The 26450-nt window shown below is 37.9% G+C and overlaps 2 protein-coding genes across 3 annotated transcripts; one reads left to right on the top strand and one right to left on the bottom strand.

Moving 5' to 3' along the window:
• Positions 1-1521: 1521 nt before the first annotated feature.
• mtfr1 (mitochondrial fission regulator 1) lies at positions 1522-11071 on the bottom strand. 2 transcript variants are annotated; one of them, XM_007248947.4, is made up of 8 exons: positions 10920-11071; positions 9483-9588; positions 9236-9334; positions 6959-7089; positions 6603-6829; positions 5732-5990; positions 4847-5021; positions 1522-4710 (listed from the first exon to the last, which is right to left on the bottom strand). In XM_007248947.4, the coding sequence occupies exons 2-8, from the start codon at positions 9516-9518 to the stop codon at positions 4663-4665; spliced, it is 975 nt and encodes a 324-aa protein (XP_007249009.3). In that variant the 5' UTR covers positions 9519-9588; positions 10920-11071; the 3' UTR covers positions 1522-4662. The 2 variants fall into 2 exon arrangements, with proteins under 2 accessions (XP_007249009.3, XP_007249008.3); XM_007248946.4 differs by having other exon boundaries at positions 10909-11067.
• A 1082-nt stretch (positions 11072-12153) lies between these two features.
• armc1 (armadillo repeat containing 1) lies at positions 12154-24030 on the top strand. Its single transcript, XM_007248948.4, has 7 exons — positions 12154-12399; positions 13229-13436; positions 15002-15093; positions 17002-17191; positions 17594-17710; positions 17796-17870; positions 20852-24030. Exons 2-7 carry the CDS (start codon positions 13275-13277, stop codon positions 21041-21043), a joined length of 828 nt encoding a protein of 275 aa, XP_007249010.1. The 5' UTR covers positions 12154-12399; positions 13229-13274; the 3' UTR covers positions 21044-24030.
• Positions 24031-26450: the final 2420 nt, after the last annotated feature.

The following is a 26450-nucleotide window of genomic DNA, read 5'->3' as shown; positions in this document are numbered from 1 at the left end:
ACACTCCCTCAGCAGGATAATTCTCCCTGTCACACTGCACACAATGCTTGACCATGGTTTTAGAAACATAAGAATTTAAAGTGTTGCTTAGGCCAAATGTCACAGCTCTAAACCCAATCGATCATCTGTTGGATGTGATACATACATCAACTCTGATTGACAGCAACTTCAAATAACAGAGGTAACTACACTTTACAGAGGTGTAAAGATCTGGTGCCAACTTCTTACACAGTTACATCAGGCTGTCAGAGGTGTGTCTACCTTATATGGACAAATGTATTGGGACAGCTAGACATCGACATGTGGAAATAACAAGTACTTCAGGAACAGACCCACATCTTTATGGACCATGCCTGGTGCATGGGATCCAGTCAGTCTAGAACAAAAACAGGCCTTCCCTAAACTTTCCAGAAGTTGGATGCCTGCAACTGTTCAAAAGGTCTTGACATGCTAAAGCATTTTAGGCTATGTTCAGACTACCAGCCTAAATCTGAAATTAGGTTGATTTTTGGAAGTTTTCACAGCTACAAACCATACAAGATGCAATTACTGCCAACTAAATCCGAACATTATTTAAAGGATGTTGAAATGTGATCATTAGTTTTGTACAGATGCACCTCAGTCTCAATTTTGTGGGGGTCCAATAAGAGGGCCAAAGGTTAATTACTGACCTAACTACAGCAAACCATGCAGATATGTTGATGAGGTCTGCACATGCAAATTTATTCTGATCCTTTGTGGAAAGTCACATAAACAAAACAGATCTAAAAAACAAATCAAGTTTGTTTCCACTCTGAGCCGAAGATTTTCCTTCACTGGAACTACCGTATTTTTTGCAGGAGCAGTAAAGACATTCTGTACAGCGTTACAAAAGAGTTTCAGTTTAGTTCTCCAGCAGTATTAGCATTATAATCACCTTATAATTAAGTGCACCTTGTGTATGAAAATAGACCAGAAAATAAACGTTTACTGAAGTGTGCATTATAATCCACTGCATAATCCAAATATAATCCAAACTATGCCAACCCCTGAAAAACAACCATGTAGCATTCTTCCTCCTCCTCGAAACTCGCTGGCACAGTGCTGTCAGGCAGGTGAAGTTTTCCAGACATTCATCAAACCCCGGACAAAACATGCTGAAAAAATCTTTACCTTGACTTCCACTGAAAACAAAGTTAGGTCTTTTTATGTAAAGCTGCCATTTTGAATTTGAATATGTGGTTTCTCAAAATAAATTAGGCAAACAACAAAAAACATAAAATACTTTAAACATCTTGAAGCACATTTAAATTCTTAATATGATAAATCTCTGATCATGGGATGCCAGTGGCGCATGTCTAAAATTGCGGCTTGTCTAGAACTGCAGGTCTAAAACTGCGGTTGGCTCTCCGAGTGTGCAATTGGATGATGTAGGTTGTACCTCTTACCCAGACATGAGTTTTCCCTCTACTGGCAAATAATAGATGTACAACCTAAAACAAACATGTAAACACATGGTAATCAATACTCGGTTTACAAACAAACATTTATCAAATTTATTTACAAAAAAAACAAACAAAAATCTAAAAATCTTCCAGTTTGACAGCATTGACTAACAAGAAATATATATGTCCATGTAGTTTCATACATTAAACATGCATTTAACCAAAACAACTTGTTACCCTTAATTCTCCTCTTTGTTCCTCAGGTTAGTCTAATGAATTACTAAGGCATCAAACACACTCTTAAGTACCGGATCATTTTGCAGTTTTACAATAACAGTTCTGAAAGTACCAATTGCATAATTATATTACAATGTACTACAGCGTAATTATTTATCTCAAATTGTTTTTATAAAGTGGAAGAAGAGGGATGTAAAAACTGAAAAAAAAACAATCAAAAGAAAGGGAACACATACAGGCATAAGCAACAGTAACAAGACAAACAGCAGTCCACATGTGAGTGCATGAAAGCATAACAGACAAGCAAACAAACACAGGGAGTATTAAATACACATCGGTGAGGACTGAGGTGGTGCAAACTTGCTCTTTAATGCTTCAGTGATGAGAGCAGCAGGCTGTGCAGCTTTACTGGGCTTGTTTCAGGACTGGCCTTCTTCACGATGACTGCAGCAAACAGCCAAACTCCTTAATGTCCCCATGGAAATTCATTCACATACACTTTAAAACTCTCCTTTTTAGAGACATAGCACACTGCACATTTACTGCATGCACACATGCTCAACTACCAGGCTATGGTGCTACAGAATCGAATTTTTGGTATATTTGGATTTTATACAGATTGATTTAAAAAAAATGTTTGGACAGCCAGAAACCAGATAAAATGTAATATTTGCAAAACCTTTAAAGGTGATTTGAAATCTACTATCGACTATAATGTGATTTCTACAGATGCATCCTGTTTGGCTTCTTAAATCGAACTTTAAATGTGTCTTTTGAGTCCGTCACAACAGGACAAACACAAGTACACCAAATCCAGACAGGTGGAAGTTCGGGCATCCAAAACGAGCATCAAAAGTTGTGGTCTGGACATGCAAGTCTGATCTGATCACTTGCAAACAAGTGTGGACAGTCATTGCAACAGGTCTGATTTCAGCAACAAATCCGAATAGCCTGTAGTCTGAAAATAACCTAATAACTGAAGACACATTCTGTGTCACAGTCTTGCATCCAGGGGCAATAAAATCACCACAGGACCAGAGAAAGTTTAGTACCTGGGGCTTGACGAGACCCACCTGATTGGAGTCAATGAAAAACAAATCCAATCATATTGTGACATCATGTGTGGTAGTGTAAATATCACAACAAACCGAACCTGATATTTTTCATTCTGATTTGGGCCTTTATTCTAAAATGTATTTAATTTGTCTGAAGGGGAAAACTTTCCCAAATACTTAGGGTATTTATTTTCAACAAAAAATAGAAGGGCTTGAGTAAAATGCACTGTTTCTCTACTTCCATAATGTATGCCCAGTATAATGCCTGATCGGGGTCACAGGACATTGCTGCAGCATCAAAAGAAAATATATATAAAAAAAAAGTTTAAAGAAAGTAAAGACACAAACAAAATTTCTGGGTAGAACTATGTGCCTTTTAAATAGCAAGTTGTGCTTCTGGAACTCCCTGATTACTCCAGTAATGCTAATAAAGATAAAAATCAAAACTTTACACAAACGACAAACTGGAGCAGTAGTGACTCAACACTTAGAGCACAGTGCCACAGAAGATGAAGTTGTGGGTCTGATGCCTGGATTTGGCAAACTGCCACTGTTGGGCCCTGCTCCCTCAGTGCTCCCTGGGTGCATGTTCACTAGTGTGCATGTGTGTTTGTTCACTGCATAAATGAGTTAAAGGCAGAGACAACATTTCATCTGTGTGGGAATATGGTTGTCCTGTCTTGCCCTTTTTTTAATTTTATGCACATCAGTATAGGAGCATGAACTGCTAAGACACATTGGCAAATATTATTATATTTGCCAATGTAATATTATTATTATAATATTATATTATATTAATATTATATATTTAAATAAATGATTTAAAAAAATATATATTGGATTTGGCAAGAAAACAGAATTGGAGCATTTTTTCTGATGTGTGCACATGAACTTATTGCTCTATATATTATCTAGGGATTTATATTTTAGTTTTTAATGCAAAGATGGCATTAATAATTTTACCCATCTTGTTTACTATAACACACTGGGGTCTTCAGCATTCAGCCACAAAGGAACTGTCTGAGACAATGAATGATTTATAGCATACCAATAGCATGTTGTAATTACATAATCAACCTAAACCTCTACAAGACGTGCACATCTGCTATACTGAGAAAACAAGGCAAAACAAAAAATAAAAGAACATACAAATCTCATTAACTTGTGATGCTAGATGTTATTGTTAGTGTAAATAACACAGTACAAAATAATTATCCTAATTTAAAGCATTTAAAAGGAACAATTTTCCCAACTTGAAACAAGCAGCTACTACATAATTCAAGTGACAACTTAATAAAAGACTAAATTATTAATAACTAAAATATAAATAAAATCCCAACATAAATTAAGACTAAGCTTACAAACAGCTCTGAACTGTAGCAAACAAAATTGTAGAAAGTGCTCATTCTCTGCCACATAACTAAATCAAGAGGCAACATGTTCCATAGTGTTAGTTTCATAGTTCCATTTTTATATATACACCAAGGGTGTTCATCAGCACAATCCACACACTTTGGTAGGTGTTCTGTCATTACTTTCCCTTAACCTTAATCTGAACTGTGACTGAACAGATAAAACATAAAACACAAATAAAATCACAAAAGTACATACAAATGTACATAAAAGTACATCAAACACTCTTGGTCAAAACTTTGGAAAGACTTGGCATAAATAAGAAAAAGTACTACAAAGAACTAGTACACTGATACATAGCCTACTTTGACAGTATAATACCCACAGATTACATAGATATGCTATGCTGCTGGTGTTTTATGCAGCAAAGAAACGAAGAAAAAAAAAAAAAACAGACTGACCACTTAGTGTTTTGCTAGCTATGTGCCGGTTCGTATTTACACACAAGACACTGCTTTAGCATTCAGTTCAGAGGATAAGGCATATCTGTGAGTGACATCACCACACTGTATAGCAGCTAACCTGTCCACCACCTAGACGAGTTTTTTCTTTCCAGTTGATTTTAACATGTGCTGTCCAAACTGCAGAGCAAACAGAAGAAAAGTTATAAATTAGGCAAAAGGAAAAAACACAACTCAGGTAAAATAAATAGGTTTGAACATCATGTCTCACCAATGCACAGAAACTAGAAGAGAAATCAGAATTTAAGAATCTTACCACAGGAGCATCTGAGTGGGGTTTTGACTCTCGAGCAGGGAGGCTGAAATTGCTCTCGCACTCGCTGTCGTTACGGTAACGGTGTGCAAACTTGCGCTTCAATGCCTCAGCGATGAGAGCAGCAGGGTCTACAGGTTCACTGGGCTTGGGTTTAGACTGGCCTTCTTCAGGGAGACTGCAGACGAGAGATACAAAACATAGATAAAGGCAGGCATGCACTCACTGTACACCTCACATTGGACAATTCATTCACTTGCTGCATGCAAGCATGTCGGTACACTATATGGCCAAAAGTATCCTCTCACACATCCAAATAACTAAACTTAGTTTCAAGTATTTTTTATGGCCACAAATGTATAAATTCAAGCAACTAGGCATTCAGACTGTTGCTATGAACATTAGTGAAAGAACAGGTCACTCTCAGGAGCTCCGTGTATTCCAGCATGGTGCTGGATCAAGTTCGTCGTGAACTTTCCCTCCACTAAATATTCCACAGTCAACTGTCAGTGGTATTATAGCAAAGTGAAAAGGGCTGAGTCAGTCACTACAGACCTCCAAACTGCACAGGATCTACAGATCAGCAATATAGTGTATGTACTACATGCATACGCGTCCGTCTTTGGACATCTTTGATGTGGGTGCTGTACACTAAACAAGATTGATATTTCAGAAACAATAAGCCTGAAATATTGGAACTTAATTAGAACATCTTTTTCAAACATCAGTCATTCTTTACTACATGCTTCAAAACGCATGTCAGTGGCTAGAAAATCTAAAATCAGAAATAATCTAATTGTTCACCCATTACATGATCAAAATCTGTCTGCCAACAGATTTATCTAGAGGTATAATGATACTTAACTAATAAATTAGGTTTCCACATACTTCTTAACGGAACGAAGCTTCACTTTCCCCATGTCTTTCAGCACATCCAGCATGTTGGGCATCTCTGGCTGCTTGGGTCCCGGGTCAACAACTGTCTGATCAGACTTCTTACTACGCCTTTCCTTAATCAAGTCGATTGCAGAAACGCTCCTCTGCATGCCGGGGCAGGGAGGAGGTGGTGGCGGAGGGGGAGGAGGTGGTGGCGGAGGGGGTGGAGGAGGAGGTGCTGAGGGTGCTGGAGGACCACCTGGAGCTGGGGCTGGGGTTACAAGACAATTTTAAAATTTCAGAGTATGCACAAGGTAGTTAACACGGACTATTACATTTTCTATGCATAGCTTGGACTTATGAGTAAATACGAATGATTGTAGAAGACATGGTGAGTGAATATCCAATGATCCTACTGAAAAAGGCAAGTGCTTTGAGAACAAAACATGCACTGTGGAACATGCTGAGTTTCCTTAAGTTAAGTAATTTGATTTTTAGGCTTATTGAAAGAGCTGTGGAGACTCTCTGTACTTACAGCACCGAGCTACAGGGTTGTGGGTCAGACACCTTAGCTCTGCAAACTGCCACGCATATCCAGTGAGAGTGCACTATGGAGCAGAGCATGTTTATACTACTGCGTATGCGTACCAGCAGCTTTGCATCAACCCAATCACAGCTGCAGCTGGGTCATGTAAATACATATCAAGAGAGGTGCTTGTTGAGCTACAGCGTAGATTTGACGCAAAAGTATAACTTGGCCTTAACCCTCACTGTTTCCTGCATGCCGCTCTGGGCATGTGTGCTAACTGTAGGTCACTGTGTGTGCTTACTACGGTGCATGTGTCCAAACCTATTGTTCAGTGCTCATTGATATTGATCTTACCCCCAGCGTGTGCACTTAGCTCCTGTGCCTGCACAATCTGAGCGATCTGGGATCGGAGTTTTGCAAGCTCATTTTCCAGAGCATTAATCTTCTGAATGGCCTCGTCATTGACCACTGTCTGGCTCTGTGGGGCAGGTTGTGCTCGATGCATGCTGGGTAAGGAGCGCTGGCGCCGGAGGGTTGGCCGCTGCTGATGGCGAAACGCCAGCCCTGAGCCCGCCTCCCACCTAAAGGGTATATACAACATCAGGCATTAAAGACCTACTGATCTCTATTAAGAAAAATTTACTCCATTACTACTATTCATTAGCTACAATATTCCTAACTTTATGTTTATTTTAAAAGTAACTACTTACCCATTACTGCCAGACACATAATTTTCCTCTTGGTCGATCCAACCTACATCAGCTAGTGATGCTACAAGCCCACCTTGTCCCCGGGAAGTGTTAAGAATACCTGGCCCAGCTCCAATAGAAAACGAACTAAGCTACATATTTTAAAAACAAAGAGAATTAATTACAATTAAAAAATAGAAACTTTAAGTGCAACAAGCTTCATACACTACGCAAGTAAACACAAGCAAAACCACTGGAGCGCAGACAGAACTGGAAAAGCAAAGCAAGATTTTAAGTGTGCCTTTGGTTAGCAAAGCACAGGCAGGAGTTACATGGTGTAATTGATAAAAACTTATGAAATTCTTCTTCTTTTGTGAAAATGGATAGCATGCATGAAGTGAATGTGAGTTAAGCCAACTGATATGCTCATGTTAATATCACATAATAACTAACTATTTAATGATTATTAAATACTAAATAAACATACATTAAGGAAGCTAGTTATTTTTTTTGAGTTCCTATCCCATCCTTGGACAACTTAAATAATTAACAAACTAAATGAAGAATAAGGTTTATCTAGTAATTATTTATCTGTTGGCGCCCCCTATGGCTGGAACAGAGAATCCCTGCATACATAGGTATGCTACTGACAACCCAAGGCAACACAATATTGATAGCTTTGTTCATGCAGTCAAGGTGGAGGAGGGCAAATGACTCATGGATAACTTAAGGATTTGCTCAGCAGAGGAGTAAAGAATGCCCATGTTTTTGTCAGATCCCAAACTATAAGGTTATAAGTAGGCACATGTGTAAACACCTGTGAAAACTTTAGAAATTTCCACAAAAAATTATTTACAGCACCTTGACCAAGAAACATCTTTAACGTAGTATTAGAGGGAGTATTCTAAATGATGCAGAGTCTTCTATCTATACATGATCTTTGGAAATACTTCGTTGGCAAACACCCTGCATGACACATTGGTAGAGCTCAGATTAGTCTGTAAAGGATTATTTAAAAACCATAGTCTGGAAAACGTGAAACCCAATTATATTTGTGTTTATCAAATACATAGTAAAGCCTTGTCCACTCCCTCATAGTAATAACAAATTAAATTGTAAATATTGATTTTCCAAACATTTATATTTGTCTGTTTCTGTTGCTGAGATACCTGTATAATTCCCTCGTTGCATTAAAATTCATAATGAAATTACTGAAACTGACTTCAATCAGTGAAATTCCATTTTTATTTCTGGAGATCATTTAATTGAAGAATGTATATTTGAGCTTGTCATTGTAGTCATCATGATCTGAGTTTCTGGGCTAATGTGATGATTACTTAAGACAATAAAATGTACATTTATTTGTTTTGTAGGTTTACATCTTTCTTTTAGCTTTCCAAAGCACAAAAATGTGCTTCCTGTTGTTGGTTCCTGACACACAACCAGTCATAAACACTATTAATCAAAATTACTCTAATTACTTCATGCTATGCAGCCTTTCTGTGAAAACACAAGGACACACATCAGACAGATAGCCAATAAACTAACCTACAGCAGAAAAGCTGCATCCCTGAGAGATAGGACAGCTGGAAAAGTAAGAAGAGGAGAGAAAACAGAGTAAGAAAAACAAGGTGATAGATTTATAGTTTCGTATTTGGTTTAATGTTGGGAGATTCAAGGTTCAAGAGACTGTATTATAAGCATGCAACAAACTCCACAACCATATGATACACTGCTCACAGTCAACACAGACCACAAGACATCAAAACATAATAAAGTGATATAAAAATAGAAGATAAAATACAGATAGAACAGCAGGAATTTAGGATCAGAGTTGAGAATGCACACAATGTGAAGAATAAAAGGACAAAAGTTTGGAGAACGAGGACAAAAAAAAAGGTGTACTAAGCAGATGCAATACAGAGACTGTAATAAACATAATCTATGCTTATAAAATACTCCTTTGTATAACTGCTAAAAAGTAAGCCTATCTGACCTAATGAAAGTTTAAGAAAAATGCTAAAAACTGTTACATAAATAAAACTATTAAACACAATTCTTTAGAATTTTGCTTGGATTGAAAAAAACAGTTGTAGATATAATCACTAGAGGCCCAAGATATAAAATTCTATTATGATGTTTTAAGATTTCAAACACAACATATAGTGCATCTTATAAAATCACTGAAGGTTTCATTTTAACACACAACAAACAGGGTGAGCTGAATGTACTGCATGAAACAACCTGCAACTATGCCTTGTTTGTTTAGTGGGTAAATAGAACGTCTTTCAACCTTACCTGAAAGTGGACACGAGGGCAGGGTGCCAGAGGGAGGGTTGTAGCTATTCTTCTAACAATACTTCTAGAGGATCCATAAGGCTTAGCTGATCCAAAAGCCTGGAGTGTAAAATTTACACAGACAGTTAGTCATATCACATTTATATCACAGTATACAAACTTACATACCAATTTACAGTAAATGTACAGATACATGCCATTAGTAATCAGTGACTCTACAGTAACAGGCATATTAAAATTAACCTACCAGGTCCATTTCTATCCTAGCATGATTCTTGCTCATTCTCAGACTGATGTAATCAAACCAGGCTCTTGGTCATACTCGTATTTTGTGTCATTTTCACCTCAGCAACCTGTAGCAACAGCAAGTTATGAGACAAGTTAGTTGGCATTGTTCAACTTCAGAGAATGTTAATTATTGCTTAATTATTAATAATTGTTAATTATTACTTTCTAGATAACCACTGGTAACTAAAGGGAACTTACTCAGTAGGAATGCAACAATAAGACTTTTTAGTGGATGATATACAGCTCTGGGAAAAATTAAGAGACCACTTTCTGAATCAGTTTCTCTGATTTTGCTATTCATAGGTATGTGTTTGAGTAAAATTACAGTTGTTTTATTCCACAAACTAAGGACAACATTTCCAAATTCCAAAAATATTCCAAAATATTGTCTTTCAGAGCATTTATTTGCATAAAATTAGATATGGCTGAAGTAACAAAAAAGATGCAGAGCTTTCAGACCTCAAATAATGCACAGAAAACAAGTTTATATTCACAAAGTTTTAAGAGTTCAGAAATCAATATTTGGTGGAATAACCCTGGTTTTTAATCACAGTTTTCATGCATATTGGCATGTTCTCCTCCACCAGTCTTTCACACTGCTTTTGGATAATTTTATGCCACTCTTGGTGTAAAAAATGAAGTAGTTCAGCTTGGTTTGATGGCTTGTGATGATCTATTTCTCTTGATTATATTCCAGAGATTTTCAATTTGGTAAAATCAAAGATCTTATTTTTTCCAGAGCTGTATAGTCCCTGAAACTATTGCCATAAACAATATTATTGTCATTTTAAGATCATTAAAGTCCTTGAAAATAATGATAATAGAATAGCATAACAAAGCAAATATACCTTTTTAAACACAACACAAATTTAATTATTCATGGTTTGGGAAAGACCTAATTACCTTATTCTTCACCTACTGTAGTTCACAGTGTGTGTAACTGTTATATGAACAAATATAGCCTACAAATAAACACAATTCCTCCATATATCGTACGATAAGTCATAATATAATTATCGTGACAGTCCCATTAGTCAGTCAACCAGCCTAGATAGGTTAGCTTGTTCGCTATAACGCTAGATAGTTAGAAATGTTTTAAAACTGTATAATAATAAAGAGCTTGAGAAGAACACCTAATTCACACCTTATACGTTTAACATATTGAAAGGTTAACTAGTTACAATACAGTATCCATGTATCCAGCTCTAAACTTCCCAGCACTCAGTGTCTCCATGAGGTCAGCAATGACAAACAGCCTCCACACCGGGAGAAGGTTGCCCAACCCGGGCAGCTAACATGCTAACACTGCTATCTCAATAACAAGCTAAACAAACACTTTAAAACACTACAAACTGGTCTGTTAATCACTGACACCGTGTACTTACTGATTACACACCTCATCTGGGTTTCAGAATGCCTGGTCGGCGGAGTCTGAGACCATCTTTAGCTGTTAAACTAGCTCCAAAACTCCATACTTTTCCACTTAGCTGAGTTGTTAAGGTTGCTAACGGAGTTTTCCCAAACCTGTGCGCTGGCGGGTGTGGAAGGTACGGCCACTTTTTCAGCCAATAGCCATCGACAAACTTCAGAAGTGGGTGGGTCAGAGGGCAGCTGGGCTTACCATTGGTGAATCAGGAATGAGGAACAGCCAAACGGACCAATGAAAATCTATCTATCTATCTATCTATCTATCTATCTATCTATCTATCTATCTATCTATCTATCTATCTATCTATCTATCTATCTATCTATCTATCTATCTATCTATCTATCTATCTATCTGTTTATTTTTTAGCATTCAAAAATGTTTATATTATATTTATATATTTTGAGATTATAATGTCATTCTATCCTAGCATGATTCTTATTTATTCTCAGAATGAGTCATTTAGAATAGTCTCTTCGTCATACTCATATTGGAAGAATGTTACTTATTACTTTAGTCAAGTCAAGTCAAGTAGTTTTATAGCCAATACTACATATGCACAGGACATATAGATGATTAAAATTACGTTACTCTCCTTTCCAAAGTTAAAACATGTATAGCAAAATAAAATTTAAAATAATAAGAATGAGAGACACTAAATGTACAAAACAAGTTCACAGATAGACATACGTGAGACACAAGACAATAGTGACACAATAGAGACAACGGTGCAAAACAGAAGTAAGAGTTTACCAGTCAGGTTAACTAACTACGTTAACAAGCTAGATACCCACTGGGAACTAAAGGGAACTTTGTCACACAACCAGTCTATATATGTTAGCTTGTTGGATAGTTAAAAAGTTTTCTGATAAGACACTTTGTCTGGCATGCCACTTTTTTCAGCCAATAACCATAGATAATGTTAAAAACTGGGTGGGCCAGAGGGCAGCTGAGCTTACTATTGGTGAATGATGAATAAGGAACAGCCAAACGGACCAATGAAAATAGTGTATTATCTACCAGCAACTGATATCTAGTATCTTTCTAGCTAGTTACCTCTAGCACTTAAGAAATGTAGTTTTTTAGCATTTAAAAATGTTTTTAGAGTATTACTCAAAAATATATCTCAAAAAACATTTTTTATTAGAAAAGATCAGTCTCATCCTGACCACAAATCAGTTTCGCTGCGATTTCATGGTCCAATCAGAGGGGAGGGATCCAGGGGGCGCTGGAGTGGTTCATGGAAGTGGAGCTGGAAATGGCCAAGCGGACGTTTTCATATTAACGTTAGCTTGTTTTTTGTGTGTGTTGATAGTTAGTCTCTAACTAGCGCGTATCTTGTTGCGTTTATTTTATTCATGTCATTGGTTTAGCTCGCCTACGTCCTCTAGTGAACCATAATCAGCGGCGGGCAGAATTCTCTGAGGAGGTGAAGATCATCTGAGGCGAGGTAAGGCACGGATATGCTAGCCTAGCTTATCTTAGCTTAGTTTAGCATATGCTAGATTCTATTGCTTTATTTTAGCTTAGCTTAGCTTAGTTTAGCTCCGCAGCTAGCTAACCCAGCCCGCTAGCGCTGGGAATGAGAGCTGTTGTCCTGGGCGTGTTTTGTGAGGTTATTCCTGGACAGAAGTCGAACGACACGGTGTCCAAGGTTAACTCTTAGCTAGTTGTACACACGCAGTGCTCAAATACTGGGTTTGTTATCAATTTTAACATTGTGTTTAATGAAATAAGGAGACGAGGGACATTTAAACTGCTCCAATCTGTAGGTTAGCTAGCAGCTGGCTAGTAGCGAGTTGTCTGTAAGGACAGCAAAGATACTAGTTAGTTAGCTAGGTTAACTAGCTAGGTGGCTACATTGAACAGCTGGCTGGCTAACTAGCTAGCTTGCTATCCTCCAGATAGACAGGACAACTAGCTAGCTAATTAACTAGTTAACTGTCACGTCTGAAGGTTTGTGTTATGATCCTAAATCAGCTTGTTTTTATGCCATTCTGAAGGCCAAACTTCATGCATTACAATTACCCAACCAGTAGAGGTCCCCTCATCTATACACAGCATTATTATTGTATCTCTTTGTTTGGTCCTGGCAGTGATAGACATTATCATCAGCTAGCATGCGTTTCTCTACTGTCTGCTGACATGCCACGTTAACAGTTTTTTGACTTGGAGGCTCTTTTCCAGCCCAGTCTGTGTTGAGCCTAATCAGACACTATAGGCTAAAATACCTAAACACCTAAATTTCACTTCTCTTTACTGTCTCTTTCCCCCTGTAGCTTCAGGAGACCCTCTTGTGTACATGGCACTAAGTGTGGTCACACCATGAGTGGGGAGCCAGATGCCTTAGCTGTGGTCAACCAGCTAAGGGACTTAGCTGCTGACCCCCTGAACAGACGAGCCATTGTAGAAGACCACGGCTGCTTGCCAGGCCTCATCCTCTTCCTTGATCACCCAAACCCTCAAGTTGTCTATTCTGCATTATTGGTGAGATCTTGCAATCATCACTTGTGTTACATTGCCTAGAAAAAGAAAAGCATATTCCCATGCCTCTCAAACTTTTTACATCATCTACCACCAATAAACAAATGAAAACCTCTAAGTACCACCTCACTCGAACACATGTCCACACACATGCTTATTTATACACAGTAAGATAGAGGTGCAATTCACACATATGCATGTCAAATCTTTTGCCAGTTGTTTTGATGTGTGGAGCTTGCCCAGTTTAGTATGGTAAGTTGTTTGGTTATTGTTTCTGGTTAATACAGATATCAGCTATCTCAGAAATATTAAGGCCAAGCAGTGAACTTCAGTGTTTACTACCTTATTTAGCTATTAACTGTAATGCAGGAACTGTTGTAAATTATTGGTGACAGGTTGATATAGGATATCTTGTGGCGTTCCACAGGGTTTTACTTTAGGGCCAATAAAACTGATAATAATAAATACAACTGTAGTTCTGAGAGTAAAGGCCTGAAGTGTAGGCTTGCATAGCTACAGGTTCTAATTGGTAAAGCATTAAACACAAAAAATGCAATGTTTGGAAAATTACAGATGGAAATTTAATAGATTTTATTTTGTAATAGTTTAATGTAAGCTAATGTAAGCCCTTTTAATGCTTTGAGTACCACCAGTAGTACCCAGACAACACTGCATTATAAAGGCATTATAGTATTCTTAATTATTGAAGTAGGCTCTTGATATGTAGAACGCATTGAGTAGGTGCATCGAGGTCGCGATATCACCATCCCCATCATTGAAAGCAACCAAACTCAGCACAGAGGGTTCAAAGAGCTCTCCCTCCCCTCTAGAGTGTCCTTGTCACATGACTGTCTCCTGCTGTCCAGTGCTGTCAGAATAGCTTACATTATACAGTGACTCCTGCTGGAGAGAGAGAGCCCTCCCTGTGAGGGTGCAGTTCAGCCATCTAGTGGCATTTACCCAGTCACTTCCATAAGACAGTGGCAGACTGGGAACAGCTGGCGTCTGTTCTGCTCTCTTCATCCAAGCAGTGTGAACAATGGTGTTGGATCTGTTTTCCTAATTGGCACTAAATCTTCTTAATGCTGCCAAACATTGCTCCTGTGGATACTGCCACATTCCTTGAAAACGGTACTGTGGGAGCTTCCTTTTTCTCCTGCTAGAGGAGTTACTGATGGCTCCATATAGGGTGGCTTGATGTAAAGAGTAATTAAAAAAATCAACACAGTCTTGTTTCCATCATTTATCTGCACTGCCCAAATGTACAGACATTCTGGATAAACAGTGATATTTGATTAGTGTGGTCAAAAGTGTTTCAGCAGTTTATTTTGCAGTTGTGTACTTAGTCCACATTTGTTATCTTCAGTTTAACATTCATTACATCTGTGTGTGATATTTGGTCTCTCTAATAGTATATTTCCTTATTTATGTATATCTTATTTATGTACACACAATCACCCCCACTGAAATCAAGCAGTTCTTTGTATTGAGCATATAAACACAGTGGCGCCTGGCAATGCACTGGTCTGGCCCTGTGTGACTCTTGTTGAATGTCTGTGTCCTACCAGGCGGTGCGCTACCTGGCAGAATGCCGTGCCAACAGGGAGAAGCTGAAGGGCGAGTTGGGCATGATGCTGAGCCTGCAGAATGTCATGCAGAAGTAAGTCTCTTCTTATGTCTGCCAAAAAAAAAAAAAAAGAGAGAAGGCACATCAGCTCACTTTGCACTTTCCACAGAAAACCTGATCCCTCTCCTTTTGTTCAAACAAAGTGTGTGCTGGGCACAATTTCTCTGCACAAGTGAGGTGGCCCTGTCATAACAAGCATTATCTGATTTGAAACTAAATAGACATGATTATAAAAAATGCTGTAAAAGCTTAATGTAAAACGCAGTGCAATCTAATTTACTGCAGCAAATAGCGGAGCATGCTTTACTTTAATTCTGGTTCATTTGTGTTTTTGAGACGGAAATGTTATTGCCACTTTTTTGGACATTTTAGTAACCTTGTGTTTTTTTTAACTTCTGTAATCTAAATGTATTGTAATGAACCAGGAACTTAAAATTACAGAGGAACAAAGTCCAAAAACTGGTAATGTTAGCACTGAATTAAGGTTGTTCTGAGCAAGTGCAAGTGTCTAGACCTTTTGACCACAGAGCTTCACAAAAACTAGCAGTTGTACTAGCAGTACTCGCAGTTGGCAAAGTGCTGTGTTTCTTCCTGATGTAAGGGCACCTTCTTTCCCACTCTCTGGTAGTATTGGTACCATCAAGGCCAACCCCTGCCTATACAGACACTAATAAGGCAACAATAAAACATTTTTAGATTTAATCTAAGAATCAGCGATATGCACACATTAGTAGACTAAACATAATGAAGGAAAGTTTATAGGCTGGCTTTTATTTATATATCGATGTATATCTGCATTAAACTATTTCTAAAATGATGTGACCTGAATTTGTCTTGGGTAAGCAAAGGATTATGGTGACATGGGCATTTCCCCTGGCCAGAAAACCCAGCTTGGTGGCTGGGAGCATAAATTGATGGCTCTGGAACATAAATCCCATAAATGCACACTGAGCATCTTAATGCTCAAATCAGCAATAACGTGTTGTACTGAAGTTCTGTAGCTTTGTTATCATTTTTAGGCAATAAAAATACACTGACTGAACAATAACACACTGTTAAGCACCTAAAATAATTTAAAATATGATAAATTCCAACAAAAGAAAAGAAAAAATGCATATGCATGAGTTCTGCCAAACTGTCTCTTATTCAATAGTGCGACTGTTTAAAACAGTGATTAGTAATGTTTATCTAGGAGACATTTTTCTGGATTTTCTGATCTGAAACGGTTTTGTTATTGGTGTGATAAGTTGATTCAAGTGTGTTAGATGTGCAGGGCAGTGTTCCTGTAGAATCAGGTTGGGAAACAGTGGTTTAAATGTTCATTCAAGGTTCATTAAAAATTCATTCAAAGTAAGGGTGTGCCGTATCGTATGATACACAATAATTTTCGTCAACATTTTTTAATATTCTGAACAATATTATACCCTGAAATATCGTGCCATATCACCTACCCCTGATTATCTCTTTTGCTGTTTTTAGCAGAAGAATTTGTTTTACTTCAGTTCTGGATATATGGGGGTTTTTGGAGTGCATTATTAGAATCATGACTTTCTGGATCATTGACTTCTGTTACAAATATGATAAAATATTTGTTTTTTTAAATATCATATTGTATGCAATAATAATGTTATTTTCAGTTTCTTGCAGTAGTGTATTCTTGAAATATTTTTTGTCATATTGCCAATAGTAGTATCTTTGTTTAAAAAAAGTCATGAAATACTGTGATATTTTAGGGCCATATCGTACAGCCCTAATTCAAAGTTTCATCTTGCAATTACAGACTCTATAAGAAAGTGTATTTTAGTCTGTTTGTTAATTAAATCAGGCAATTGCATTGTTCCTTAATATTTGTGAATGAATTGTGGTTTTAGATATTTGTTTTTCTTTGTAGTGTTAATGAAATAGTGTAAACAATCTACTGATCTCTCACTATTACAACAGGGGCACATCACCTGGGGAGACCAAACTGTTGGCTTCAGAGATCTATGAGATCCTGCAGAACGCCAGCAATGCTGAAACTGAGCAGGCAGAAGCGGCTGCCTCGTGCCGCCGCAAGGCCCAGTTTTTCTTGGGCTCCACTAACAAGCGAGCCAAAACCGTGGTGCTGCAGATTGACGGTCTGGACGACTCTGTAAGTAGCAACAGCACTGACATCTGTGGCTGACAGCCCTCTGTACAGACACCTTCTCGCAGCTACAGCCCCTGCCGTTTAGCACGGTCAGGCGAGCTGGGGACCCCTGCTCTAAATGTCAGCAATCAAACAGCATGGTGGTCAGATTGAGCCTGAGCAGACCAACATGGGTCTGCTGCCCTTAGCCATATCGTATTACAGCCAAACAATTTGTACATCATTTGTATGACATGAAGCTTTATGAAGAACCATATTGCACTGTTGTCTTGTAGATTCATTTGTTAGCCTCACATTTTGCTGGCTTCATTTTCATTTCTTATATGAGCTCAGTTTCAATATTTGTATCTTATTGTGATGATCACAGTTTAAATATTTGTGTCTGTATGTTTGTGTGTGGGGCAGAGTCGGAGAAGTCTCTGTGAGGAGGCTTTGCTGAAAATCCGGGGAGTCATCAGCTTTACCTTCCAAATGGCTGTAAAGAGGTGTGTGGTCAGGATTCGCTCTGACCTGAAGGCAGAGGTGAGCTCATGCTTATTAAAACTTGCGTAATTGACAGTGTAGTTATTGCTGTGTCATACTGAGACCTGACTTTTTTTTTGTGCAGGCCTTGGGCTCAGCCATAGCGTCAACCAATGTGATGAAAGCACAGCAGGTGGTGAAAGGGGAAGATGGCTCTGAGGTGAGAAAACCCTCAACAGTTTGTGAATCAGTTTTCAACGGTCAAAAAGTGCAGAGGAGGCTAAAGTTGTCATATTTCTTTATTGCTAAAAGCTTTATTTTAAGTATTAGTTTAGAAGAAACAGGTATTTTGAATTACCAACACTTTGCACATAGGGCTGCCACAAACGATTATTTTTATAGTCGACTAATCACCGATTATTTTTTATGATTAGTCGACTAATCGGATCATACGTTAATTGAATATAAAACACAGTTTATCACAATAGAATGCAGCTGCTATTATACAACCATCATTAGATTTCAGCTATATGCTAACTAAAAATAAAAACAATTAAAATCATAGTTCATTAAACCTTTAATGAAATATGCAGCTTGTTGTAACAGACAATTATTTTACTGTTTAGCATAAAGTGTAAACAACTGTGTAAAATAAGGATAAGGCACTGGCATTTATGAAACATCTCAACTGTGAGGTTGTTTGAACTATTATGAAAAAAAAGTATATTAATAAAAAATGCCTCTCTGTCCAGATATTGTGTACATTACCGTCTCTCTGTCGCACTCAGTGTGTCTTTAGTTTCTGCCCGATCTTGTTTTTCTGCCAGTTCTTGGGCTCCCTATCTCTTTATAAAGGCGTTTTTCCCCGTCCGCGTCCCAATTCACTAGCCAGGGCAGCCGTCTGCACAGATCTGATTGGCAGAGGAGAGCGTTTGGTGATTTTACACCACACATGACTGATCTGTGAGTTTACTGCACCGAAAAGCACTGAAAACAGAAGCCACTGTCAGAATGAAATCCTTCTCTGTAGTTTATCGGTTTGGGACGGCATTTGTGACAACGTCTGGGTCTGGATCCGCATCGCGGTCCGCCTATTAGTGACCTCTGTTTTAAAGCTATCAAGATGAGTAAGTTAAGTACTAAGTTAACGCTCTGTTTACGCTAATTTTAGCAGCTAAATAGCAATTTAGCTTCTTCGTCATTTAATCAGCCACAACATGCCTCCTTTTCAGGTGCTCGTGCATCGCGGTTGTGCTGCCGAGGAAGGCAAGTTCTTCATTGCAGATATTGCATTGCACGCGTTTCACTTTTATTTTCTTGGTGATCCCACACTTTTGAGTTCTGTAGCGGGGTAGCCATGAAACCAGAGCCTGTCTGTATAATGTCCTGAGATGTCGTCCACTACCTACCCCGGTTTCCACTACTGCGCATGTGCGTCCAGGACAGAAAGGCAGTCGCAGCGGTTTGGAGAGAAAAACAAAGGAAAAAAAAAAAAACGACTAATCGACTATTAAATTAGTCGTCGACTATTTTAATAGTCGACATAATCGTGACTAGTCGACTAATCGTGGCAGCCCTATTTGCACAACAGCGCCAACAGAGCTAGATATTTCTAATGTTTTTGAGACTTGATTTTATTGTTAAAATACATTTTGAAAAATTATTGGAGATTATTAGTCAGTTATTTTAAAGTAATATTTCATTAGTCAATAAATGTCATTGAGTTTTATTGTAAAGAAGTATTTTTAAAGGGCAGCTATTTCTGTTTTGTAATAAAATTGGATGAGAATTGAGATAATATTCAGTAAAAAAAAAAAAAATTCTGTCACAAAATATCAAAACGCCAAGCTTTAAAAAAACGTCTAAATTTTCACTGATTCAGTACAAAAAAAAACTATTAGACCAAGCAATATTTTGACATTTTTATAAATCTGTTAATTAGCCATCATGAAAATACGTCAGCTGTCAGATTTAAATAAGCCAAAGCCAAAACTTGAGATTCAGTGTTTTCACATGACAACAATATTATATATTGATGTATACTATAATACTAGGGATATCGTTGGTACTTTAGATTTTACTCTGTGGCCATATGTCATCCCGGCTGAATTTGGCTGTGAATGATGTTGAGTGCACATCCTCAGGACGCTGCAGGTGGGGGCAGTAGTGTTGGTGGTCTGTCTGTTGTGTCGTGAGCAGATTGAGTCTTATGCAGGCTGACATGTAGAAAGCTGCTGATGCCTGAATGCCTGGGGGAGCTGAATCTGAAGCTTATCCCAACCTAAACCCTTCTCTTTCCAAAATCTGCTCAGTTTTCCCTTAGATACCTAATTTTTCTTTATACCCTTCAGTAGTTCGTAGTAGGGGGGCTGGAGACAAACACACACACACACACCACACATGCGCACACACCAAGTTAAACTGGCCCTGTGTGGTAATTAAGAGACATGTCCTCTCCAGCAGAATTGGAAGGGCATTCTTTACTTGCAGCTACACTGTCATGACCTATGGTGGCCACAGTCCTGCCAGTGGTGTCCTCTGCTGTGTGCTGTTCCTCTGTTGAACAGCAGGTGGCATCATTTTTTTTACTTGTTTTGTTTACTCAACATTACACTTTTCTGATCTAAACAGTTTACATTTAATTCACTATTTGTAAAGAGTTAGAAGTTATTAGCCTCAAAACTGCCATTAGCAGCCACTTAAAGCACAAATGAAAAAAAATATGGGGATGCTAACTTTATTTATTTTTTATTTTTATAATATATTATTATTATTTTTTTATATTAATATAAACAAATTGATACAGATGTTCTGTAGACTGGAACAAATACAATTTTATTTTTTATTAAATATTATGATGTGCAAAGTATATTATTGTAGTAAAGTATTAATGTATTGGTTCATACTTTTCAAATTAACAGAAAATTTGTACGAACTTTAATATATTAATATAAGACCGATTTTAAAAAGACCTTTTATCACTACTAAGAGTACAACAAAGATCGCTGTTTACTGTTAAATGTGTATTAGCACTTTACATTTTAGTCTGGTTAAATCAGACTTTCTTCGTGCTCCAGACAGGTCTGAGAAAAAAAACAAAAACAAACAAACACATTTGACCTTAGTACCACTAACCCTGTATAGACGATCTCTCCAGCACTAGCTGACTGCTTGTGCCTACTTTTTCTGCTGCCTATCTAGGTGGTTATCCCATTCCAAGAAGATTCCAGCATGGTAGTGGAGCAGAACATGGACTTGCCAGACTACCTGCCCGAGGACGAGAGTCCGGCTCAGGAGCAGCACAAGGCTGTATCCAGACTGGGCTCCATGCAGGACGGCGTGGGCTGGTTGAGCACAGCAGCTAACTTCCTGACCCGCTCTTTCTACTGGTGACCCGCGACTGTACATCACCCACCAAAAGAAACCCTGCCCCGCTCCCACTGCTGCTGCCCTCCCAGCGTGCTGGATCGCTGTGTGCATCTCGCAATAAACATAAGTGTCACCAAACCGCTGCTGCGGGCTGCTGTGTACAGTCTGCAAACTAAAGCCCACTTAACAAGGCTCACCTTAGCGCACGCAACACACGAGACACTAAGCCATAGAGCAACAAACGGGTTTCAGGACGAGCGTCTCCTCTGTAGCTGCTCTCTTTTGCCCATCTTTATTATATATATTTTTTTTGTTCCACCCTCTTTTGCTCCAGTTTCTCTTTATGGGTCCATTTCTAATACCGTTTCTGATACCAAAAAGCATTGAGTTTGTGTGTGTTTTTTGGAGATTTCTCAATGCTCTGTCAAATTGGACGAAATGGGATGGGTCAGTTTTGTACGCTGAAACTCTTCGTGTGCATGAGGTTTGGGTGTCTATTTTATTTTCTATATATTTTTTGTATACTTGCCCTTCATCTCAACTCTTGTGAGTGTTTTACCATCTTTATTCTTTTTTTTTTTGCCAATATTTTGATGATAATCCTTTTTAAATTCACTTTACCCCTTTGGGGACTTTTTCAAAGCATGCTCTAACTTTTGATGCCTTTATTTTCATCCACTTTTGAGTCCTTATCCTTTTGTGTGTGTGCCTTTGCATTGCAGTTTGTGCTTCGTTTTGAACTACTTCTCTTTCTTGGAACTTTGGGCACTTTATAAAGACAGAGGTTATGTTCTGAAAAGTGAACTCACTTGCCCTGGGTTCTTTGCTTTGCTTGCTGAGTCTTTTAAGAAACATACGGAGAACCATTTGGGAGAATTAATGAATGGATGAATGAATGAATGATTTGGAGCACCACCAGCAATGGCTGCTGTAGTGTTATTGAACAAGCCTATATAATCAAATATCTCCTTTTAGTGCATGCAGAAAAAGGGAAATCACCACTCGCTGTTGCATACTTGGGAAAACTAACCGACTCTGTTAAATATGTGCCAAGCACTGTAGTAACATCTTTATGGACTAACCTATAGACAGATACTGTAGTTCTGACTGTTGATGAATTTGCTTTTGTGTGGCTTTTCTGTTGTTTTTCTTGCTTATGTCTTATGTTCACCTTTATCTCTGACCTATAGCATTATTTCTTGTCAGGTCTTCAATACTGGTCTTCTTAGTTACTAAAATAATTACTACTTAAATCAGTATGACCTCAAGCTTTGTCCAGGGCCTTCCATCAACTTGCTCATTTTTGAACTTGTTTGCCACTCCCACTTGCCAAATGCACGATCAGTGCCTGTCATTTCTGCATGTTAGCAGCAGCTCAAAACCCTCTCTCTATTTATCTCTCCAGCCAACAGTGTCTTTTATCTTTTGAAACTAGGAGTCCATGGACTGGCCTCTCATCTCGCTCATCATTCTCAAAAAAAGAGCAGAAGAAGTGTTTCTGCTCAGGGGAAATATGCGGATGGTGGACGGATGGTGTTTGGCTAAGTCATGTACAAGTCATGCTTTTCACAGCATGAAAATAAGAGATCCATGTATATTAGAATGTATCAGTCTTTATTGATTTTACATACATTTTTGATTGGATTTTGTTGAGGTACTTACACAAGAAGAGAAGAGCTTCAATTTATCGAACACTTTTAAAGGCTAATTTATGTAAAGGAAATGTTCAGTGGATTGATATTTAAAGGGGGGACTCCTCTGTCTTGGCTGTATCTGTAGCAGACGCTCATGGACAGATATTCTTGTAATTGGTTGAGAGACATAAAACCAGAGCTGTGTTTTAGCAAGAACCTGGCTATATGATGCGTATCATGACACGGCAGATATGAATCAATGTATTGCGATTTATGTTTAGCATAAAAAACCTGTTTGCATAAAATCCGTGTAAAAGAAAAAACAAAATATTATACAGTCAAAACAGCAGGGTTGAATAAACAGTTTAACACTACCCTCTGTGTTTTTGAGAATTGATGCAGCATTGCAAATCGTAATATTGTGATACTTTTGTTTTCTTACACACATATTGAAAATGTGTTGTCTTAAAGGTAGAGCATCATGATCTCACATTTGTGTCAGTATTGGCAGATAATTGCTGTTCAAAAGCAATTAACAGATATCACAATTGTCCCAAAATTCCCATATTAGTGAACCCCTTGAATTTGCGCTAATTGTTGGGATAATTGTTGACGACATTGTCCATAGTTATGAGCTGCATGTTACCGACACTACTCAGACAGCCCTGGAGTATTCCTTTAAGTTATTTCTCATCCACTTGAAGTGTTCTTTAATAAACCCAAAGTCATTCAAAAGTTCTACTGTTTCATCGCTCCAAAGAACCCTTTGGCACCTATAGTAATACTTTAAGTGTATTCTTTACCAGAGCCTGGCCTTTTCTTGGTAAGGCTTAATGGTACTTAAAAAAAGGATAACACTTGTATCCCTTTTTAATCATGTGACCTGCATTTTATTTCTTCTTTGACTTTAATTTAAGATGTATGTTTTGTAACCTACAGTCTGTCCATTGGATTTGCAGTAAGTGATTATATGAAATGAGTTGGTGTGAGTAAATTTGATCACCATCCCTTGCACGTTATGATTATGAACAAAGAAAAGTGGGAAAAAGGTCAACAGTATTATATTGAATTGCAACACCTGGGTCACTTTTTTTTTTTCTTACGCACAAGTTCTGCATAGACAAATGTTGTTACACCTCACATACTGTTGTGACCTATATGTTTTTAAATGGTTGAGTTTCTTCCCAGTGACGTTTTTGATTTTAGGCTGACCCCCAATCAAAATTCCATGGCATCAGGAAGGCTGTAGACTGTAGCAAATCTTAGATGTAGTAGCTTCTCCTGTAAAGTGTATATCTGCTGTTATTAGGGCACAAATTGTTGTTGCCTGTCAACAATGATGGCAGTTATTAATTAAAGTTATTAGATTAAAGATGATGTTTGTTGTGTTTGTCTGTTTTGACACCCTTCAATCTAGTTTTTTTTTTTTTTTTATAAATGAATTTATTCTCCTCAGCTATCTACACAGAATGAAGTATGACTTTTCAAACAAATAATGAGGCTCAAATTGCTTTGTTTGCTGTGCAGTTAAATGTATTGTGGCTTTTCTCAGCTTTTCTTTCAGTGAGAACATTATACTATTACTGTTTGCTTTATTATTTGAATGGTTATAATTCATTTCAGGGCACAAAATAAAAAAGGGTAAAGTTTTTTATTAGTGGTGTGGGATGAGATGGTGTTAAACAAAAACAAGTGATCATAGTTTTTTGGTTGTAATTGCTGTGAATCCCTAAAATGTTTGAAATTCATTAATCTAAAAAGAAAAAAGCTTAAAAATGTCACAGCCAATCAATCAAAATTTGATTTTATTTTTAGCCATTACATTTTGCCATTTTCAAATTTGTATGAAATTTATTATGAACCAACAGCATTATTAATGGCTCAGAGTGATGAAACCCTTAGGTATGTGTTTGACCTGCTTCTAGCTAGCAGAATCTGTTCTGTTTGGATGTTTTTCTACTGATGTTTTTCTAATTTTATAATTGAACAGCTGCTCTTAATTTTGTCTCAGAGGAGTATTATAAAGTCTAGTTATAGACTGTTTATACCTGCTGATACCCTGAAAGGAATGTTTTAGTGCATTTCAATCGTATCTTCACTTACTTTGTGTATTGTACAGTCAATTATTATGCACAATAATTTGGACACATTTCCCTGTACTTGGAAAAGAATGGAAAACCTGTTGACTGAAAAGGCGCTTATAAAAGAAGCCAATGGGCATTTGTTGCGGCCATCTGCTGCAGAACGAAGTTAGTTTGGAAAATAAGTGAGATTTTCTTTAAACTTCATCAGTGTTTTTTTGATGTACTACTTTTTACTATACAAAGATTTATCTTAATTTAAACAATATCTGTGCTGCTTTGGTTCATGGTTCTGAACACCACCTCTGGGCCTAAATTCAGTAGGTCTGATCTGTGTGACCTGCGGCCTTTAGCCCTCTGAACACTCTGCTGTGCCGTCTCCAGTCTGGCGCCTGGGACCTGGGGGCAGGGGCATCTGGTCCAGCCGGCATTACCATACTAACCAAAACATGGAGGCCTGCAGCATTGCACGAGCATATAGAGCGGGGGAGGGGTGTGTTGTCCTCATCATGATGACTGTAAACAGCCATGGGGCACTACCCGCCCCATCCAGCGCCGGTTACTTAGCACATAGGCAGACAGGAGGCCAGCTGTGTGTGTGGCAGGAGACAGCAGTTAGATTGCTGCGCATTGGCTGGTGAGTCTGTCAGTAGCTGCAGTTGCGCAGGCCTCGATGCAGTCTGCCTTATAGCATCTCTCTGGTAAACAAGCTAGAACACATTAGCACAATTAGAGCAGCGCTGTATCACTGCTTGCTCTAATACTGACCAGACCAGTTGACATGACCTTAATTTTCTTTATAGTAGCTTCAGGTGGGCTAAGGTTAGTAAAATGTTTAATGTGACAGGCAGCATGAACACAGTACAACAGTGTCCATGACCAACTATGCAGACATGCCTTTAACCCTTTATGCTTCATGATTTTTATTTCAAGGATTTCTATATTTAAGTAACTGCATATAAAGTAATCCTAACTTGCCGCGTTTTTCCTGAGTTAAAGCAGTGAGGAACCATTTAGGGATTTAAATAACTCTGGTGTAATTGCACTGGCCAAAACTTTTAAAATGTAGACTGTGATGTGGTCTTCTTTCAGAGCAGATGAATCTTAATTTTAGCAAGAACTCTGAAATCTCCATATTCGCAGTAAATCTGGTATCTGTTCCATTAGCAGCACCGCAGTTGTTCAGGTAAGCAGCAAAAACTGTCAGAAAGGCATGTGGCCAGACAAAAAGAAAAAACTCCCAGGAAACCTACCAGACTTGTCTGTTTTTAGAATGGAAATTAAGAATGGTTGAAGAATCACATTGACTTAAAAGCTCTGTTTTAATTTAAAAAAAATAAATGGACATTTCTGGTAAAGTGTATTCTTGAAGGCAGCATTTGATGCTTTAAGACCTTTATGTACCTTACTGCATTAATTCTGCATCATCAATGTGTAATGACTCAACCCAACTAACCCATAATACTAGTAATAAAATGTAACATAAAGTAATAAATATGTAAATCACTAAAAAAAAAAAACTTTTAAACATCTCTAAGTCAACTTAGAGAGTGGCATGCTGTGTGGTGGTGGTTAGAAATTAAGAATTAAAAAGAAATATACAGATAGAAATCTCTAACTGGCCAGAAGTGTCTAATAAGCTTCTTATTTAGAGGCTGTGGGTTTTCTGCTCTATTCTAAGGACAAGACTGACAAATGTGTCACTATTGTTTTCCA

Source organism: Astyanax mexicanus, chromosome 1, assembly GCF_023375975.1.
Source record: "Astyanax mexicanus isolate ESR-SI-001 chromosome 1, AstMex3_surface, whole genome shotgun sequence".
In the NCBI taxonomy this organism is placed as follows: Eukaryota; Metazoa; Chordata; class Actinopteri; order Characiformes; family Acestrorhamphidae; genus Astyanax; species Astyanax mexicanus.
Note: the sequence above shows the minus strand (reverse complement) of the source record. Positions and strands in the feature narration are given on the sequence as shown.

Coding starts and splice junctions, on each gene's coding strand:
- armc1 (XM_007248948.4), top strand. CDS start 13,275: ATGAGTGGGGAGCCAGATGCCTTAGCTGTGGTCAACCAGCTAAGGGAC. Junction 15,094..17,001: donor CTGCAGAATGTCATGCAGAA/GTAAGTCTCTTC, acceptor CTATTACAACAG/GGGCACATCACCTGGGGAGA. Junction 17,192..17,593: donor TTGACGGTCTGGACGACTCT/GTAAGTAGCAAC, acceptor TGTGTGGGGCAG/AGTCGGAGAAGTCTCTGTGA.
- mtfr1 (XM_007248947.4), bottom strand. CDS start 9,518: ATGAGCAAGAATCATGCTAGGATAGAAATGGACCTG. Junction 6,830..6,958: donor TATGTGTCTGGCAGTAATGG/GTAAGTAGTTAC, acceptor TATACCCTTTAG/GTGGGAGGCGGGCTCAGGGC. Junction 5,022..5,731: donor AAGCTTCGTTCCGTTAAGAA/GTATGTGGAAAC, acceptor TCTCGTCTGCAG/TCTCCCTGAAGAAGGCCAGT.